Source organism: Panthera onca, chromosome D3 (assembly GCF_046562875.1).
Source record: "Panthera onca isolate mPanOnc1 chromosome D3, mPanOnc1 haplotype 2, whole genome shotgun sequence".
NCBI classification, from domain to species: Eukaryota; Metazoa; Chordata; class Mammalia; order Carnivora; family Felidae; genus Panthera; species Panthera onca.
Genome location: NC_138350.1, coordinates 55,656,169 through 55,676,377, shown reverse-complemented (window position 1 = coordinate 55,676,377; position 20,209 = coordinate 55,656,169). Strand labels below are relative to the sequence as shown.

General features: G+C 47.4%; 1 protein-coding gene and 1 long non-coding RNA gene across 13 annotated transcripts in view; one reads left to right on the top strand and one right to left on the bottom strand.

Annotated features, from left to right (window-relative positions):
- The window catches only part of LOC132665913 (uncharacterized), an 85,576-nt gene extending 76,233 nt beyond the window's left edge, over window positions 1-9,343 (top strand). For 3 of the 8 annotated variants that reach the window (XR_014135889.1, XR_014135888.1, XR_014135887.1), the window contains one exon: window positions 9,257-9,343. This is a non-coding gene — a long non-coding RNA (uncharacterized LOC132665913). Of the gene's footprint in view, window positions 1-4,552; window positions 4,809-5,475; window positions 6,221-9,256 lie in introns of those variants that run through there. The other 5 variants (XR_014135885.1, XR_009604345.3, XR_014135886.1 and 2 more) reach the window with 3 other exon arrangements.
- A 1,024-nt stretch (window positions 9,344-10,367) lies between these two features.
- Window positions 10,368-20,209, bottom strand: part of MAPRE2 (microtubule associated protein RP/EB family member 2) — a 159,469-nt gene continuing 149,627 nt past the window's right edge. For all 5 annotated transcript variants that reach the window (XM_060613610.3, XM_060613608.3, XM_081790806.1 and 2 more), the window contains 2 exons: window positions 17,414-17,572; window positions 10,368-11,847 (listed from right to left, as the gene is read on the bottom strand). In XM_060613610.3, coding sequence (XP_060469593.1) covers window positions 11,773-11,847; window positions 17,414-17,572 — 234 coding nt within the window. In that variant the 3' untranslated portion in view covers window positions 10,368-11,772. The remainder of the gene's footprint in view (window positions 11,848-17,413; window positions 17,573-20,209) is intronic.

The window sequence follows — 20,209 nt, the reverse complement described above, 5'->3', positions numbered from 1 at the left end:
CGAGAGCTGGTTGTTTCACTGACTGAGCCACCCAGGTGCCTCTCATATATGGCTTTTATTATATTGAGATATGCCCCCTCTAAACCTACTTTGATGAGGGTTTTTATCATGACTGGACATTACACTTTGTCAAATGCTTTTTTCTGCATCTGCTGAAATGATCATACAGTTTTAATCCTTTCTCTTATTGATGTGATGTATCTTGTTGATTTGTGAATTTTGAACCATCCTTTAGAATTTATTCTTTAGAATAAATCTCACTTGATCGTGATGAATGAGGTTTGTTTTTAAAGAATTGTTGGATTCAGTCGCTAATATCTTGTTGAGTTTTCATCTACGTTCATCAATGATATTGGTAGTTCTCTCTTGTTTGTAAGATGTTTATCTGGTTTTCATATCAGGGTAATGCTGGCCTCATAGAATGAATTTGGAGGTTGTCCTTCCTTTTCTATTTTTTTTTTTTTTTTTAATAGTTTGAGAAGAATAGGTACTAACTCTTATATAAAGGTTTGGTAGAATTCACCTGTGAAGCTGTCTGGTCTTGGGCTTTCATTAGTTTGGAGACTTTTGATTCCATTTCATTGCTGGTAATTGAGACCAATTACCAAATTTTCCATTTCTTCCTGATTTAGTTTTAGGGGAGGTTATAGGTTTCTAGGAATTTGTCCATCTCTTCTAGCTTGTCTAATTTGTTGGCATATAATTTCTCCTAATATTCTCTTACAACCTTTGTAATTCTGGGATGTTGGTTATTATTTCTCCTCTTTCATTTATTTGGGTCCTCTCTATCTTTCTTTCTTTCCCCAAGAGTCTGGCTAACAGTTTATCATTTTGTTATCTTTTCAAAGAAATCAGCTCCTGGTTTTATTGATCTGTTCTACTGGGTTTTTTTTTTTAGTCTCTATTTTGTTTATTTCTGCTCTTATCTTTATGATTTCCTTCCTCCTACTGGATTTGGGTTTTGTTTGTTCTTTTTCTAGCTCCTTTAGGTGTAAGGTTAGGTCGTTTGAGATTTGTCTTCCTGAGGTAGGCCTGTATTGCTATAAAGTAACCTCTTAGAAGAGTTTTTGCTGCATTCCAAAGATTTTGGATCATTGTGTTTACATTTTCATTTGTCTCCATGTATTTTTTAAAATTTCCTCTTTGATTTCTTGGTTGATCCATTTGTTGTTTAGTAGCATGTTGTTCAACCTCTGTGTATCTGTGTCCTTCCCAGATCTTTTCTTTTGGTTGACTTCTAGTTTCATAGTGTTGTGGTCAGAGAAGATGCATGTTATGACTTAGATGTTTTTGAATTTGAGACTTATTTTGTGCCCTAATGTGTTATCTATACTGGAGAGTTTTTCATGTACACTTGAAGAGAATGTGTATTCTGTTATAGGCTGGAATGTTCTGAATATATCTCTTACATCCCTCTGGTCCAATGTGTCATTCAAAGCTATTGTTTTCTTGTAGATGTTGTTTGGATGATCTGTCCATTGATATAAGTGGGGTGTTAAAGTCCTCTACTATTACTGTATTAGTATTGATTACTTCCTTTATTTTGTTACTAACTGCTTTATGTATTTGGTGCTCCCGTGTTCAGTGCATAAATATTTAAAGTTTTTACATCTTCATGTTGGATTGTTCCCTTTGATTATATAATGTCCTTCTTTGTCTCTTGTTACAGTCTTTGTTTTTTATTTATCCAATTTAAGTATTGCCACCCTGGTTTTCTTTTCACTTCCGTTTGCATGTAAATGATTTTCCCTGCCTTCACTTTGAATCTACATGTATCTTTAGGTCTGAAATGAGTCTCTTGTGGACAGCATATAGACGTCTTATTTTTTTATTTATTTATCATCCCGTGTCTTTTGATTGGAGCATTTGTTCATTTACATTCAAAGTAATTATTGATAGGTATGTATTTATTGCCATCATCTCTTGACTGATTTTTACAGATATACTTAATTTTACATCTTTTGTGCTTCCCACTTTTCTTACTCCTGCTTAGGGTCTTTCCTTTCCATTCAAAGAATCCTGTTTAACGTTTCTTAAAAGGCTGGTTTAGGGGTGATGAATTCCTTTAACTTTTGCTTGTCTGGGAAACCCTTTATCTCACCTTCTGAGCGACAGCCTCGCCGAACAGAGTATTTGGTTGCAGCAGATCCGCCCCCTCCAGCCAGGCCTGCCTTAGTTCCGGCAGTGGCAAGCCCTCTCTTGCAGAGGACCAGCACACAAACCTTGCTGCCACCGTATGGGCAGGACACACAGTGCGTGCAGTGTGTCCACTACCTGCGCATTATGGATCTGTCCCCTCCGCTACACTCTTGGCTCGCGACCCTCCAAAGCGGTGCCACAAGCATGGCAGTGTGCAAGCAGCCCCAACAGGAGCCAGCACCACGCCACAGTGACTCCTGCCCTGGGGAGAGGGAAAGATAACCACACACACACCAGTCAGACTGCAGCCCCAGCAGTGGGCTAGAGGCAGGCAGCTGGTCTGACTGCAGGCCCTGTCCACCAAGGACAGCTTCTCAGGGGACAACACAGGGAAAGCACCCTGCACTTGGATGCTAATGCATCCCTGGCAAATGCCTGGTCCCACTGAACTCAAGCCCAAGGCAGCCCCAGGCTGACCTACTAACACCAGAGGGACTAAACCCTGCGCCCAACAGGCAAAGAGAGCTCCTGCTGATGACTGGACTGAAGGAAAAAGCGGCTCAGTCACAGCAGCCAGATACGTGCAACACACGTAGGAGACATGCCTGAAGCATCAGGTTCTGGTGAATAGGGGACACTACAGTACCTCCTGTTCATAAGGCCACTACTTCCAAGAGCAGACACAGCTGATTTCCTAATGCAGAAACAGACCCAAGAGTCAGACAAAATGAAGAGACAGAGAAATACGCCTCAAGTCAAGAACAGGATGAAATCACAGCAAGAAACCTCAGCGAAATGGAGTAAGTAGTATGCCTGACAGAGAATTTAGGGTAGTGAGCGTAAAGATATTCACTGGACTTGAGAAAAGAGTGGAAGACATCTGTGACACCCTTAACAATGACCCCAAGACTGAGACAAGGCCACATCAAAGAGGGCGAGGAAGGGTGGAGATGTGATAGGGAGCGAAATGGACCTGCAGGCCTGTCTTCTAGAGGAAGGGACCTGTGGGCACCAAGAGGGGACATGAACAGACCGTCAACTGGGGATTCCACATGGGGAAGATGCATCCCTCACACTTGGCTTTGGGCCAAGTTTCATGAGTTCTTAAAACCAGTGGGATTAAAATCTGGAATTTTAAAACTCAGCGGGCTCTGCTCTGTGAGAGGAAAATGAATATCCACCCTTAAAGAGACAGAGCAACGAACAGCCTGTGGAGATAAAGCATCAAAGCAGCAGTTTGAAAAATGCCTGGGGCCTCCATCAGGGAGAGTTATTTAACTCCCAGAGTGTAACTAGAGGGACAGAGATTGCTGGGAAACCCCTCCAGGAACCAAGGGGCTGACTTAGAGCATTTCCCGCCCCGCCCCGAGCATAAACTTACAGCCACCGGGGGAAGCAGTGGGGTGCCAACACCCACTCCCTAACTTGCTAACACTGCCGACCCTACCGCCCCCAACTCCCCTCACCCACCCCCATTTTACCGTTTTATCCTGGGATGAAGCCTGGAACTCTGGGAGCAATTTTCCGGGCATAGACAGTTTTGGTCCCCGGTGGACTGGTTTTTACTTCACTGCGTCTTGACACCTTGTCGTCTGGGGTAGGCCTGGTGACTCATAGGAGCAGGCCCCCTAGAAGGTTCCTGTATTAGCTGTGAGATGCTGTGACGGTCAGGCTCCCTACTTCACTTAATTTCTTCTTAGGACCCATGGAGAAACTTCTCTTAGTCCTAAGTACATCTACTCGACATAACTGTTTCTAGCTTATGGATTCTTTAAATTGAGTCATGCTTGCTTACCTCTTGGTATTGGCAACTAGGAAGCTCAGTGGTAATTCTTCACCTTCATCCTAGCAAATTCTAGAAGACCTTAGGGCATGTGTGAGGCTCCTGACCACACTTCTGGCTTCATCTCTTCCCTCCTCCTCATTTGCCTTTGCTCTGATTTCCTCACTTACAAATGTAACGTACTGCTTAAAAAAAAATAAACTGCTGCACTTTTTTTTGGACTGAGGAAGGTATGGATTCAACATGCAACCCCCCCCCCTTTTTTTAAGAGTTCCATTCGAGTAATTGAAGGATACTGATGTGATATTAGGAGTAAAAAAGTCACTACTGATTTGTGTTTTACCCATTATTGGGGCTAAGCTTTTGAAAACCATTAGAGGAGAAAACAAAAACACCCTCGCTTCCCTCTGCCTTTCTTTAGCTTAAACATCTCTTTTGGGTCTGAGGTGGTAGGAGCAGCCTTCCTGGATATCGTTTTAAAGAGTGTCTATATTTGCTGATATTTTCCTCTCTTCTTGGGAGGACGGTTAAGTCAACGCATATTCATAAACATCTTTTTAGTACAGAAACGTGACCAGGAATAAACACCCTCTCTGTGAATCAGCAGCCAGTTCTCTCCATGGTTTCTAGGGCATGGTTTCTTCACAGGAGCAATGTGAATGGAACCCCTGACCAAGATCTTCCACGGACAAGATACGTGGAGCCGTGGGCTTCTCTTGCGCCAAAGCTGCAAGCTTGGTGGAATCCTCTTGCCGGCCCTTTGCCTCCTGCCCGCCTCCGCTGGCCTTGGGCCGCCAGTCCTGCTGGTGCCCTCTGCCCCCCCACCCAGGGTCTGGGCTCTTACCTTGCCTGTCCTGTGAAGTGAGCGCGCAGCTGCTGCCTCAAGGTAATGTGTTGTTGTGGAGCTGCATCCGGGTTGATGATGGGATCAAGTCCCCCTTCCCCACCCCCCAAGCGATTTTCAAAACAGGAACAAGTGACTTGAGGATACTGGATTATTCTTAAAATATCTTAAAAGGTAAGAGGGATCACCTCTTACATCATTGTCCCCTTTGCAGTCTTCCCTTCTCTCTCCTTCAGTGGGGAAATCGTGTAAGGGGACTGCCACTGAGCTGGAAAACTAGCGAGTGACGAGAGAGCTGAAAGCTCTTGTAGGCCCAGCTTTGACAGGTACAACCGTTCAAGAGTCCTCCTTGTAGGTTTAAAAAGCCTCAGCAGGTTCAGCCCCACAGCACAGCACATCAGTTTGGGGGCCCTTCTACATAGAAACCCACCGCTTTTGTTTTTCCTTGTGGAATGCATGCAGTGTAGTCCCGTAAGAAAACGGGAGAGGCCGTTCAGAGCCTGGAAACCGGCGTGGGTAACAGAACACTACTGTGCAGCATGCCGGCGTAGGCCCACCGCTCCCATCAGTTCGGACACCGAGGACTTAGATGAGGCTCTTCCTCAATGTTACGTGCTGACTGTATAGCTGGGTGGCCCGGCGTACCATTTTTTTTTTTTTTAATATTTATTTATTTTTGACAGAGAGAGAGAGAGAGACAGACAGACAGAGCTTGAGTGGGAGAGGGGCAGAGAGAGAGAGGGGGAGACAAAGAATCGAAGCAGGCTCCAGGCTCTGAGCTGTCAGCACAGAGCCCGACGCGGGGCTCGAACTCACAGACGGCGAGATCATGACCTGAGCCGAAGTCGGCCGCTTAACCGACTGAGCCACCCAGGCGCCCCTAAAAATTCTTAAGATAGGCATAAAATCAGCTTTTCTTTTTTTCAAGAGTTGACTGAATTTATAAAGGGAATGATGCCTGATAAATATTTATCAGTGCCTTTCTACCAACAAACTTTTTTTTATTAAAGAAAAAAATTTTTAACGTTTATTTTAGAGAGAGACAGAGCATGAGCAGGGGAGGGGCAGAGAGAAGAGGGAGACACAGAATCTGACGCAGGCTCCAGGCTCTGAGCTGTCAGCACAGAGCCCGACGCGGGGCTCGAACTCACAGACCGCGAGATCATGACCTGAGCCGAAGTCAGATGCTTAACCGACTGAGCCACCCAGGCGCCCCCCGGCATACCATTTTTAAGTTGTGTGTAAACTGACTATTAGTGTTTTCAAATAAAAGTCTGGAGCCTCTTTTTCATTCTCAGAGGCTAACAAAATCGTGTGTTCTAACTACGGGTTACCTATGCTGTGAAGTCTATGCTTAGTAAAAACAGCAGAGATACAACCACATGTCTGCAATTTCCAACATTATGTCCTCAGAAGAGAAAAATTATTACATTTGATCCTTTATAGATCTGTAGGTATGACAAATACAAGCGTTCACTCTGTTTATTAAGTCTTTAAAAGGAATATGTTTTTCTTCCTTAAGTAAATGTTATCAAAATTTAGAAAGAAAGGAAAACTAAACGACGTTGGTGTTGTAGTGATAATGTCTTGGCTGTGACTGGTCAGCATTCTGTGACATTAATTTCAAATCACTCAAGAAAAATGGAAAATGTTCTGAGGTAAAATTCACATTTTCCTTCTCTGTCCCATCACGTGAGCTAAAAGGGGTGAGGTGGCGTGGGCAATGTCTGTATCTGTAGGCCAGGAGGATCCCTGAACCTATCATTGAGAGAGCTTAGCCTATGAGAGACTGACATTTAAGGTAATTTTCTGTAATGTCTCTCGGGAAGAACTTTGAAAAGGCGTTAAAAAATTGTTTCATTGGGAGAAGGTCACATTTCATCTGTATGATAAATGTATCCGATTCGAAGGGAGTGTCATAGTAGTAAACTGTGAATTTAGATCAGATTAAAACTGTGAATACATTTATGGGAATTTTTATTACTTCTCTAATTTCTAAAGGTTAGAAATTAAGGTGTGAGACTGGACCAAAAATTTTTAGTGAGTAAGATAAACACAATTTAAAATAAAAAAAGTTATAAAGATAAACTTCAAAACCTAGAGAAATAGTATAAAAATATGAGGGACATTTGCTGCATAGCTTTTTTTCTGAAAAAAGAACACATTTAGGTACTGGGCTAGTTCCTTCTGAATATCATGAATTCAGAGGTATGTCGATATATTATTACCCTTGAAAAACACTTTGTTTACACTCAGTCTTAACAAAATACCCCAGGAAACCTGAAGAAGCTAAAACGTGACAGGCTACAAAGATGCAACATTTGTGGTGGAGAAAGAAAGATGCATTCAACAAATGAGCTTCAGCTGGGCCTTCCATTGATCACAATCCTAATGCCAACACAGGAGGCAGCAAGGCCTTAACCAGTGCCCTTTCTGTGTGAACCCTACCTGTACGGGGGGTGGGGGTGGGGGTCTAGTTAGGTCAGAGCGGGGAACGGGGGTCCTGCTCTTGGGCAGTCATGTGAGCTGAAGTCCTGGTGCCATCTGACGGTCCTCCAGGGCTCAATGGATTTTGCCTATTGCCTTTGTTAGGCAATAAAGCCAGAATGTTTTCAGTGAATTCCCGGTTTCACAAACAGTAGTTGTTGCACATCAGGGAGGTGCCCTGCTGCCACACCGATGCTGTGGGGTGGCGTGTGTGAGTGCTGAGAAGCTGGGTCGGTGGGTTATTTCCTAGTGACGGTAGCTGTAAGGATCACAGTAGCTGTGTTCTAGAGCGAAGAGGAAGACTCAGGAAGGCCAGAAATGAAGTCATGTGTTTCATTTTAGAGAACTGGCATGTTACAACTTAGTGGAATTACATGAACTCCTCTCTGCCCCCACCTCCCCCAGACTGCTGGGCCTACCCATAATGCCGGTAGGAACGCATTACATTTTTAGAGACCATCTCAGATTGAATCAGTGGAGCAAACATGTTATTTCACCACTCTTGTACCATCAGTGATGGGTTCACCAGAGTCCACCAGTGTGCCCTGTAAGTAAGAGAAATTACGTGGATTCTTGACTATTTGTGTGCAGATGTCTAATACCTAGTGTTTAAAATCCCAGGGTTAGTGGATGAGATGGAAGCACGTGGGTTTTGAGCATGAGCTTTCCCAACCCGGGTTATGGCTCAGACTTCTGTCACAAACTTACCCGGTGTAGACATGAGTGCAGATGACGAAGGGTGGCGGTATCTTTGTCTTCTGTCCTTTTCCCACTTCTCTGCTCTTAAAGGGGCCTAAAGGCAAGTGAATGGAAAACAGTCGCCAAAGGATAGTATAGAAACAAAACTGGCCTCTAGGTGGTGCTTGAAAGCAGTTCAGGGAAGGCTGGCCTCCTTCAGGGTGAAGAGTATAGGTCGGCTGAGCCTGAGTAACCTGCCAGCTCCTGGGCAGAGTCTCCAACAGACTGCCATCACCTGTTCTAGCCTCTCCAGGTGGCTCACTGGGCCGCTTCTAATGCATTTCTTTTTTCACCTCTTCCTGGGCCTATAAGTTTGGATTCTATTTTTGTGTATAAATCACCACTGTTAGCCAAAGTTGTCAAACTAGAGGGGGAGAATGCACTGAACCCCAAAGCTTTTGCTGATCCGAGGTGGTTTTGCCACGAAGCCTTACTCTGAAACATCTGCCTGCTTCTGTCATGGTTCCTTATTTGCCCAGCCCAGTCTTGCCCAGATGGGGCAGGCTGGGCCTGCAGGGGCCAGGCTTCCGTTTGCCTGCAGGTGGAGTATTGCCTAAGGGGGCCAGGCTTCCGTTTGCCTGCAGGTGGAGTATTGACTAAGGGAACGGCTTATCCTTATTTTGGATGAAGTTCTTAAAAAGGGATCACAGCTGCTACATCTGATATCAGGTACTAACCTTTAATTCCTGTTAAAACCTTTGCCAGCAATAAAAGCAAAGACACGCCCCTGCCCCACCCCCTATAAATCATCCTAAAATGTGGGCAGTTGTGTGAATCCATGAAAACAGCCTATTCATACACACATGCTCACTGAGAAGCAAACTCTAGCATAAAAATTTAAGAATCTGTAAATCCAGTCCTTTTAACATATACTTTTTTTTTTATTAAATATGTAAAAAGATAAACGCAAGTCAAGTTATTCACATATTCAGAGACAAAAAAACTATTCTACCATGCGACAATAGGCGGGTAATGTAAAATGAATGAGATACATCTGAATAAGACTTTTTCATCTATTATGTCATTACTTATCTATATTTATAATTAACAATACATATGTTTACATTCCTTTCAGTTTACATTTAATATATAACAAAAGCTTTATGGTGTACTATTTAGTAAAAGTAATCTGAATGCATATTAAACCTTAACGGAATAATGGAAATACTCACCAGGGAAGGGAGGAGTTCTTGGTTCCCTTCTGGAGTTTACTTCTCTCTGGTCAACAAGGTGTTTGTCTTTTCTTTTTCTGCTTTTCTGCTTAGAAAGAAGAGGGGCTCGCTCTCTCTGCCCCCTGCTTCAATCACTTCCTATCTGACATGAGCAGCAGAAGTGCTATAACCAGCCACAGGTGTGTGACTAAGAACGAAGTCTGGCTTCTGAGAGGGAGGGGGAGCACACGAAGGGGTACTTCTCAGCCCAGCGTGAGGATGCGCGATAGGGGGCCGTGGAGTACGGCATGCCCTGGATGCTGGGATGGGAGAATGATGGGGTGCAGTCCTCAGGGAAGAAGGAGCAGCCCTGGTAAAGGAGACGCGGTCTGCACAGAAACAGGGGTGCAGCCAAAGAAGACAGAGCTAGCTGTTAAAGATTTCCTGAAACATCCATGATGTCACGTGCGATACGGCACAATGGAAGAGGTTTCAGATGGAGACAGAAAGAGGAACTTGTAGCTCTTTTCTAAATCAATGAATAGTTGGCTCCAAGGCTCTCTCAAGGAGAATGAAGTATGACCCCGGGGGAAGGGGGAGGTATCAGGCCAGTATGTTTTTCCAGCTGAGAAGGCTGGGGCTTTTGGGGACAGAGCAGTGGTCACTTGTGAGGCTGAGGCCAGTTGCACATGATCACACAATCACCCACATGACAGGAGTCTGGGTCTCACTCCTCGTGGCACTGGGTATTACTGAGATGTCCAGGGCCGGCCAGGAACTGCCTAGGAACCACTGGAGTATCATCGGCATGGAATTACTTACTGTGCATCTTTACAAAAGCTATTTTTTGACAAGGAAACTCAGGACAAAAGGCCAGGAGGGGACCACACCATTAAGCATGATGCCGCGTATAGCACAACCACTACCTGTAACCAGGTGTGGGAGGGATGTCACTGCCGAGAGCCAGGCTTTCCAGCCTGAGAGAAATGAGCTGCCGCTGTTGTGCAGAGCAAGCAGGAGAGAGAAGAAAGGGAAACCAAATACCACAGAACCTCTGTCCAATTCTGCACAGTGTGTTGTAATAACCTCAAAAATACAAGCACTCTTTCACATGTAACTCAGATACCACGTTGCTGCAAAAGATTTTGAGAAGACTTCTTTTGGTGGAAAGCTTCAATGGTGGAATTGAGAATTAGTTCATCAATTAATAAAGAAATGTCAAAGCTTTAGGATACATAATTCAGAAATTTATTTTAAGCTTTTCAGTTAGGAGGCAAGTGGGGTGGGCACACTTGTTTGGCTTGCACCTGCTAAGTCAAATAACAAGTGAAGTAAATCTGAAGTTAGAAACCAAGTGAAATGAATGATCCAGGAAGGGATACCATCTGTCAAAGGAATAAAAGAGGCAGATTTGGAAAGATACTAAGAAAATGTGCAAATATTTGTTAAAAAAATAAGGAATGCTTTTAATTCATTAATGTTTCCTCTCTTTATGAATTGCCAAGGTTATCAAAGGTCAATGACAAGGAGGGCCACAGTATGAACGAGGGGAGATTCCTTATTCCAGAAGGTATTGGGAGTCCTAGAGTTTCCTGTGCTGTCATTCCAGTGTCAACACCAGACTTGGGAAGCTGGCGTCTCCCTTGGAATGATGCTCCTAGTAAGGTGGTCTTCACTTCCGGCGAGTGTGCAGCTCACTGCGGAACCCTGACGCTCACGCTCTCAGGCCGCACACCCTCAGGGCATTCTACAGGAGGAGTCCCCTAGCGTGGAGGACAGGCTTTGGGCGGAGACCCAGAGAGAGGCAGGAGGACCGGGACCTACGCAGACCCCCTCTGGACTGTAGCTTACTGACAGCTCACAGGGAGAGGGGCTGCCCACCAAAGAGGACCCTGAGAAAGAAAACAGCATGAGAACCTGGGGGGGGAGGGGGGGTGGGGCAAGCAGATGGAGAGCTAAGTTGAGATGGTGTTGTCCTTGAGTGAATGTCTTTCACAACTGAGAGTTTGTCTAACATGCTCAGGGAGAAACACTGGGCCCTGAAGTCCTAGTTTTGATTCTTTCTTTTTTTTCCCTTAAGTGTTGGAGTAGAGGGAGAAACTGGTTTTCCCTATAAAACAAGTCACTGTCCTTATGGCTTTCATATCAAGTATCTCTTTCCCTTTGTTCCAATTTATTATTTGACCAAATTTATGTTCAGAGGTTAGACTTGCAAACATCAAAGCACCACAAATGTGTGACATCTAGTGACACTGGGTTGAGAAATGCCAATATAAATACCATATATCAAATTACCATTGTTTCACACCAGGATAAAAAGGGGGTGTTGGTGGTGGTGGGGTGGGGAGAGTTGTTCTGGAAAGAAATGAAAAGAGCAGAATCAATCTCAAGCAGCCAAGTGAGTAGAAGATGTGTGACCCCACGATCTCTCAGGTAGGCCACCACACGGCCGGCTGCTAATGGGTCTTGGCAAAGGAAACGGGAACCGAGCGCCGTGGCGGGCGTATGCAACAGTGCGTTGGTGTTAACGGCAGACTGGGAACAACTGGTTTCTGTTGAGCTGGAGGCCACACGTTTCTCCAGAAGAAAAGTTCCCACGCGAAGTCGAAGTTGAGAGCTGCCAGGACCCTTCAGTACTCTTCCTGCTGCTGGGGCTGCTGTTCGTGGACTTGTTCCTCTGCCTCCGGCTCTTCCGGGTGACCCTCCTACAGCACAGGGGGAGAGGTTTCGGCTGGAATGATGGATGTGTGGGTGGCCCTGCAGAGGCCACAGCCCCACGACCCCTGCCCAGGACGGCATCTTCAGGCTGGGAGGGGGCATGGGCGTAGGCACACCGGCGCCCCAGGCGCTTCCCCACTCCCAGGAGCCAATGCGTGCACCCAGACTCCTTTGCTTCCCTGCTCAACGGACGGGTCATTCGAGAACACACTTGTCGGGGTCTGCGCACCAAACACTCCTTCTGTCTTGGAAAGACCTCTTCATAGAAGACGTTTCCTATTCTCCTGCCCTTGTGAAAGAGAACTGAATGCACTGCCTCACAAGCATCCTGACAACCACGAGGGAACCCACTGTGAGACAGCACTGGGCCCCGGGTCTCACCCAACCCCACGGGCCGGGGACGTGGCGCTTCTGATTCCTTCCCTGTCCTGCCCTAGTAGTATGCCCACCTGAAGCAGACCCTGTGCTGTGATCTGTTACTACTCTGATGCACGGACCCGGCTGGTTGCAGTGGTAAGGCAAGGAAGACACGCGGGTTTGGGGGGCTTCTCCACCAGGGGGGCTCAGCAGCTGTAGCTCAAGGACTCTGCTCTGGGAAAGTGAGGCCTTGGTGCGTCCTTCACTGACCAGGACCTGGAGGGGTGAGGTGTCCTGCTTGGCTCCAAAAGACCTAGTCATTGATTTGCCTAACCCCACGAACGCCAACTCCAGGGAGCATCAACCCTGGTCAGCTCGTTGATATTGTGACCTCACAAAGAATAAGCTCTTATTACCCAAGTAGAGGGAGTGTGGCTAAGTACCGCCAATGGCTCCTTCGAGAAGGCACGCACGGGCCTAGAGCCACGCATGTGGCCCCTCACAGCAGGCACATGCACTCCTTTCTTAGCCGGAGACCCCTGCCTTCAGGTCTGTTCCCTGCGCTTAGGACAAGCCAATCCAACCGACCGTAGTCAGTCTTCTCCCCTGAGCCACAGTTCTTTCTTTCCCCGGTCTTGTAGTGCTTTGTTTCCAGCTTGGCTATAAAACGGGCTTGTCATCTTGTCTCCACACTGTGGCCTCTGCCACTGGGTCCTGAGGTTACTCAAGGCACCAAGAGGGACTCATCCATCTGTGTCCTACCTCACTTATTTCAGAACTCAATGCAGGTTGTGCTGAAAGGAAGAAATCCCTGAGGACAAAACAACAGAGGATTTGAGACTCTCAGCCAAGGTCCCATGCTGCATATTTTCTGAGAGGCAGTAAAATGTCAAGGTTCTAAACACAGACTCTGGAGTTCATATCCTGGCTCTGCTCTTTACCAGCTGGGTGACTCTGGGCATGTAACTTAACTGCCCAGTGCCTCAGTTTTCCCATCTGTAAAATGGGGGATTGTAACAGGAGTACCCGTTGAACAGTTTTCCGTAAGTTTCACTGATCGAGGAGTCAGTGGAGTCCTTGAATTCAACAGAGAAGTCAAGGTACGTATAGAACAGTGTTTGGTTCATAACACATACTTGTGTGAGCACTCTCTGAAATATATTCTAGAAGTGAAAAAGTTTTAACAAGTCACCTTTTCTGGGACAGCAGTACAAAGGGCCATCACACTGAAGACCCTGGTTCAAATCTAGCTCTGTCCCTTTCTGTCTCAGTGTCCAGAGGCATGTTACTTACAAACGGTCAGCTCTCTCCGGGCCCAGGACCATACCCTATCAGCAGCACCCACCGCTCGCCTGCCTCTGAAGCTTGAAGGTCCAACACCCTACTCTGCCTGCACAATGCCATCCTTTGGCCCTACCCACCCCCCACTTGCTCCCGGGCCCTCATGGCAGCTGCCCACCGCCCTGCTCCTCTCTGCTCCGAAAGTTCGTGCCTCAACGGCGAGTGCCATTCTTGTGGGAGTAGGGGAGTAGTTCTTGCGGGGACTATCACTGGCTTTTCCCAGTAAGTGCTCTCGCTCTTGTCTAGGGGCAAAAAAGAAATCCGGTGGTCGTGGGACTTTACCCAGACTGGTGACATGGGAACTCGCAAGTGTCTGTTCTGCCACTGTTCCTGGCTGACCCCTCTTCTCCCTGCCTTCACCCCAGAACCAATCACTCCTCTAAGCTTTCCATCCTTGTTCATGCTTCCATCAGGTTACAAGCTGCAGCCCCGAGTGTATGCACGTGTGTGCGGGCTCACTGGCTGGCTGCACAGCTGCCTCTCTGGCCGAGTTCCCATCCCCTCTATGGGTCAGGGATGTTAATTCATCCATCATCCTAACTGTTCAATGCTAGTGTGGTGCCTTCATTTCACACTGCTAGGATTTCAGCAGGTCTCAAGAGTACTTTTCTTACCTGTTTTGCGCGTGTTAGGCTGCATGGAAGATCTCAAAAAGGAGGATCCGTATGACATTTTACAGAAAATCTTATTTGCTCACGTCACAACTGGGAGTTAACCCAGGACGGAACGTCAAAGCTTGGATTCAAATACTGTGAACCTGTACCAAGCTGTAGGACCAGCTACAGCTAAGATCAGACCTCACCCCTGGCCTCCCGTTTATACTTGCCCAGCCAGGGGGCTTGTGGTCTCCAGCTCGTCGAGGGCAGTTCCCTCAGTCACAGGGCCCCATTGTGATGCCCTCCATCTGCAGGAACTGCAGACCCCAGGCCCCTCTTACTGGGATAAAGAGCAAACCTCCCAGCTTACCAATGGATTGCTAATGCTAGGGGTACAAGCTAAGGTGGTCTGAAAGTCTGCAGACGAATCTTTAATTCTGAGGCAGTTACACTGCATATAGCACAGCTGAGTGCTCCCACCTCACACGATACCGTGTAGGCTGGCTCGCAGAAAAAAAACTGTCTTCTTACACCCCACACAAGAAAACAAACACACATGTAAGCAGGAGGCCAGACAAAACTTATGCCAGATATGTGACCAATGCCCTGGAGTGCCACCTGCTTAATTCTAATATTTGCATATCAATCCATCACATCTTTCTGAATGTTTAGCTGTATCCTTAGAGTTCCTTATTCTTATGATAATTACAGAAGATGGAAGGCAGTACTGAAGAAGGCTCTTGCCTACAACAGGAAGAAAATGGGGGCAAAGAAAGGTGGAAGGGTCTTGAAGCGCCGAAGGCCCCCTCCTTCCTAGATGTACAGGCTCAGCTGCCCCCACGCACCCCAGCCTCATCCAGCCATTCTTTCCTCTGGCCTCTGTCCATGCTGTTTTCTCTGCCTGAAAAATCCTCTCCCTGCCTTAGCTCCAGGACTGCTGAGGGTCCTAGTCGTTCTTTGAAGCCCACACAAACGTCCTCTTCTCTGTCAAGTAAGTCTTTGCTCCAGGCTCCTTGTCCATGATCACCACCCAAGTTTATGTGTCTGTGATCACATGTATCCTACTCCAACATACTCCAGTCAGTGGTGCCCCGTCTGCCTGCCTCACTGAGGCAGTGGCTCTGTCCCCTTTACGCACACCCCATGCTTCCTCCAGTGACAGAAACACAAGTTCTTCCTAAGAGCTTTTGGTTGAGGAGGGAGGAATCGTTAGGTCACTTAACAGTGGCTTCTGTGACAGTGCCTCAGGAAATAAGTTGCCCGTTTGTATCAGCAGGTACACCTCAGCTGACAGATGGACAAGGCGGCAGTTAACCAATGAATAAGCCGAGATACCTGTGGCCCGTGAGGGAAAAGGTCCTGAAAATGATAAAGAGAGGCACTGCAGAGATGTCAGGTGATCTTCTCTGGAACCTTCCATTAAGTTTCTACAACTGTGAACTGAACTCCGCCTGTTTACTGCTGCACACGCCCTGCTATCTGCATTTCTGTATCTTCCAAACATTCTGTTCTAGGATCGTCTGACTCGGAGAATCAAAGGGCAGCCACCATCAAATAAAGACTTAAAGAGGCCTCTCCAGCAAACACCTGCACCTGAAATGTCCACGTAGGGCTCATCTGTGTTTTCTTGAAGAACAGGCACTCAGGCAGGAGCACACTAAGAAGGCAGGAATCTCCCCTGGGGCAGCCCTGCCTATCGGCTGCTGCCACCAGCATTCAGTGGCCCGTGTCAACTCTGAATTTGGAGTTTGAGAGCGCCCCTGTACAAGGACTCCGTCGGGACAAGATCCGGCTTGAGGTGACCATCGCAAGGGTTTTCCTCCTGCCGACAGCACAGGGCGGGATAGATCTGGCCCTGCATGCTGCCGTCCTCCCTCAGTGGGCCTGGTCCTTCAGCTACACAGTGCTGGGGAGACTGCATTGGATTTAGCCTCCCACAAGCTTGTGAAGAGAATAACTGTAATTCACATAGTACCTGACAGACTACCAAGCACTCAGGGTGGTGCGGGCACACTAGACATCAACCATCAACCGGAGCTTTCTGCCATCAGATCTGAAAGTACGGAGAACCTTATTTTGTGGAGCCATCGCTGCCTCTGGGACCTGGCAAGGCAGCGTCCCAGGACTTCAAGATCTATAGTCTGAGCCAATGGTAACTGAGAAAGAAGCTTAAAAAAAAAAAAGTGGTGGGGGGGGAAGGGTGGGAAATGAAAAAAAGTGGAGAGGCCTCAAACCTTGGATTTCATCCCTCGAATTCCAAATCTTACGTGGAGTAAACATTTGTCTGGTACTGGGCTGGAATAAGTCATAAAGTACCCTTGCCGGTGACTCGTTCCATTCTGTCCAAGTGCTAACACACGCAACTCGACCATCAGGCTCTGGGTGCAGCCCCAGGTCTCCTGGGCCAACAGAGTCAGACTCTTTCCCCCAGCTTCAACACGGCCTCAGGAAGAGCTTGAGACCCCCGCCTACTCTTCTGCATCTTCCACAGGGCCGCCCTGTAGAAGGTGACGCTCCTTCAGGCTCCCAGGCTTGTCTTGGTGCCGGGGCCCCTCACTCCCTGCACTGGCAGACTTCTTCTCCCGCCTTGCCTTGCCTTCCCTTCCCTTCCCCTCCTTGATTCTTGAGAGTTTTGGTCCTCTGCTGCTCCTCACACCTGCTTTCCATCACCAGGATGGATCCACCTCCCGGGTCCCCGCCTTCCTCATGCTCCTTAGTAGCAAGCCCGACAGCCAGGTCTTCCCCGCAGTGAATTCTAAAAGCATTTTTCAACTGAGGGCTGTTGTACAGCACCGGTCTGTACTGGCAATGAGTAACCGAGACAACCGGCTCTGAAATAAAAACTGTCGGGCTTGCGGGGATGCGAAAAACACTTAGACTAATTCCTCCTCTAACCATACTCTGATCTGTCATGAAGAATCCTTACATCTACTTTTATTGCTCATCTGCTCAGAGCTGCAAACCACTTAAGATCTGGCTGCATAAACCTAGTTTTCTCAATCATTCCTCCTACTCTCCCCCTCCCACCCCCATCCACTCATCTCTTCCCAGATTAATTCACGAACGCACATCCCACAAGCAGGGGTCAATGGATCACGACGACGATGATGACACTTATTCCTCTGGGAATAGCACACGCACAGGAGGAGTCATAATCCTCAGGGATCCCAGGGCAGCACCCGAAGACACACAGACTGCTACACCTTGACCAAGAGCATCGCTTTAGAAGCCAAGAGTCAAGGGCTCTCCTCACACTTACGTGTTCTTCCGAAGCATAGAGGATTTCCATTAGTCGCTGCACAAGGTCGTCGTTTTCCTGCCCATGCTCTTGACAGAGTAGCTCAATCTCTCTCAACTTGCCAAAGTAGAAATCCCTTTCCTTTTCCACACCTTCAAGGGCAAGTTTTAATGAATGTACCTGCAAGGGAGTGAGGGTGGAAAGAAAATTCCCCCAAAATCCAGTATAAACAATGTGACCAACTACACCTGCCTATAACATGTGAAACATGCAAAGACAGGTGTGCCAAAATGACTGCTAGGCAATGGAGCTTGAGCCTGGGCCACAACGTCCAACTTCAACAACACACTAGTCCTTCCCTCTGCCAACTGAGTGTTCATAACCACTGTCCGAGGGATTGTTCTGCTCAAGGTGGTTGCATCCAGACCCTGAATGAGCTTTCCTCCTCTCTTAACACAGACTAGAGCACATCCTTCTACTCTGTTCAGCCTCTGCAAAGACAGGAAGCAGAGGAGAGGGCTAGCACTGTGGTTACTTGAGATGTATTTTGAGGACCCTACTTTCTTCAGGTAACCATATTTTGTCGTGGAGCCCTTCGTAAATGTTCCTGAGCCACACTAGGCAAAGTCTTTCTACTGAGAAACTGGGTCTTAGCTACATGAGGGAAACTGGGCAAGACTGAAAGCGTGGTTCAGTGGATCTGTTTCAATTCCTCTGGCTCTAGCTTTGGGGACATCGCAGGAAATAGGGGAAGACTACAAGAAGGAAGCCCTATTCCCTCAGAATAATAGCCCTTGTTCCCTTTTTCCCTGGATGCTGGTTCCAGGACTTCCCAGGGCTGGGTGGCCTCTCAACAGTGATTACGGAGATGGCGCCAGGGAAGGAGCCAGCAGTGAGGCAGTGTCACCCGGGCTGAAGGAAAGCTGACAGTGCCCCACTCCTACGAGCACAGTAGCTACTCACAGGCCTAAACCATGACCCTGTTCCTGCTTCCCGAGAATCCCTTTTTTTAAGCCCCTTGTGCATTTATATTTACACAGACAATATTTTTCAGGAGGTAAATTAAATCTTTCATGGTCTCCATCAGCTGAAATCTGTCATTCGGTGTATTAAAAAATCACCCTAACGGAATTGCCAAAAATGACATTTGGAATGGGAAATTGTCTTCTCTAGTAACCCTGAGCCTTTGGACATGCTATTTATCAAACGCCTACCAAACATCTGCAGTGTCGGTCCCCTTCCTGCACACCCGGCATAGGCCTCGGGGATATGGCCCCTCAGAGTTCACCTCAGTGCCTCCCTCACACCCTGCTCAAAAAGCAGCTTTCCCTAGCTTTCACTTTTATTTTTGATGATGCTATGGTTGGGATATTTCTAAGAAAGGAAGGCAACCAGCAGCCTCAAGTCCAGGAAAAAGAAAACTTCCCTTTTTCTAGAAATCCTTCCTTGCTTTACAACAAACCACCCTCCTCCCCAGGCTTGGCCACAGAATCCCTCTGAAGCCTGCGTTGGTGCCAGTGGACAGATCTCTGGCAGTTGAGGAGTCTTGAGTCTGTCAGTGCTCCCTGAAGGAGGCAAGAAGGGTCTCTGGAGTACTTCAACCCATGGAAACTAGGTCTGTCTGCCTCTTGAGGGTGCTTTGGTCTGTACAATGTGCAAAGAGGTGAGGCTTTTGTAGAAATATCCAGTCAAGGTTGGCGTTGGGTGGTATTCCAGATCGCCAGGCAATAGATACACAGCTATAGACATCCCCGGTAAAAAGTGATAGAGGCCCAAGTGTATGAGGATAGCCAACTGGCAAAGGAGAGTCCATGTTCACAGTCGCACTCATGCAGAGTGATGCCACCTGCACCCTCATGTATCAAACCAGAAGCCTAAGTGGTGGAGGGGATGCTGGGGATGGACCCTTGAGTAAGTCAAGAGGAAGAGACAAGAGGGGGGACGTTCTCTTCTCCCAGTTCTCCCCTCCCTCAGCGTCTGCACACTGCACGTCCTCCTAGGGAGGCCGCCCAAGCCCCAGCATCCGTCCAAGCCAACTGACGCCCACTCTCCAGCCCCCAGGGGTCGCTGAGCGCAGTGGTGACTCCACCCTACTTCCTGTTTGCTAACCCACTTGCCATAAATGGCCCCTAATTATTTCAGTTATGTCTTTTTCTCCCCTGTCTTTTGATTCATTTCTATCATTGGAATTGTCTAGCACAGTGGTACTTTTATAGCATGTCATGGGAGACTGCCTGAATAGAGGCAGGAGGCCAAGAAAAGGAGAATTCTTCAAGTTTATGGCACTCGTCACTTTCTCTATTACGACATATAATTCACTCTCCAGCCTAGGCATTTCCTCGTCCTAGAGTCCTGAGTCCCAACATAGCAATGCCTCTGAGGCTACCCATCAGCTTTAGGGAGCCATCCTGCAGGTTACAAGGGCAGAAAATGGAGGGGGCAATAATAGATAACCATGGAAATGGGTCTGGGTAAGTGTTCAGTAAACAGTTGAATGAATGCTCACAATCTGGGGTGTGTATAACCTTCGCTCTAAGGGACTGGGGAGGGGAAGATGGGCACACTCACTCCTCCTTGATGTAAATGCATCAGGGGATAGGTGGGGGAGTGAAGCCCTTTGGAAGTAATAAAGAAATTACAGGACCATTGGGAAGTTCCTTTCTTCTCCCTCTCCCCTCTCTAGAGTGACATTTTGGATGGTAGGATGAGGTCTGGGCTCCTTGGGGATGGGAGGCTCTTTGTGTAAGCGGACAGCTAATGAGTGTAGAGCCAGCCCCAAGGAGAGGCAGTGGGTCTGGTGGACTAAGGCTGAATGGC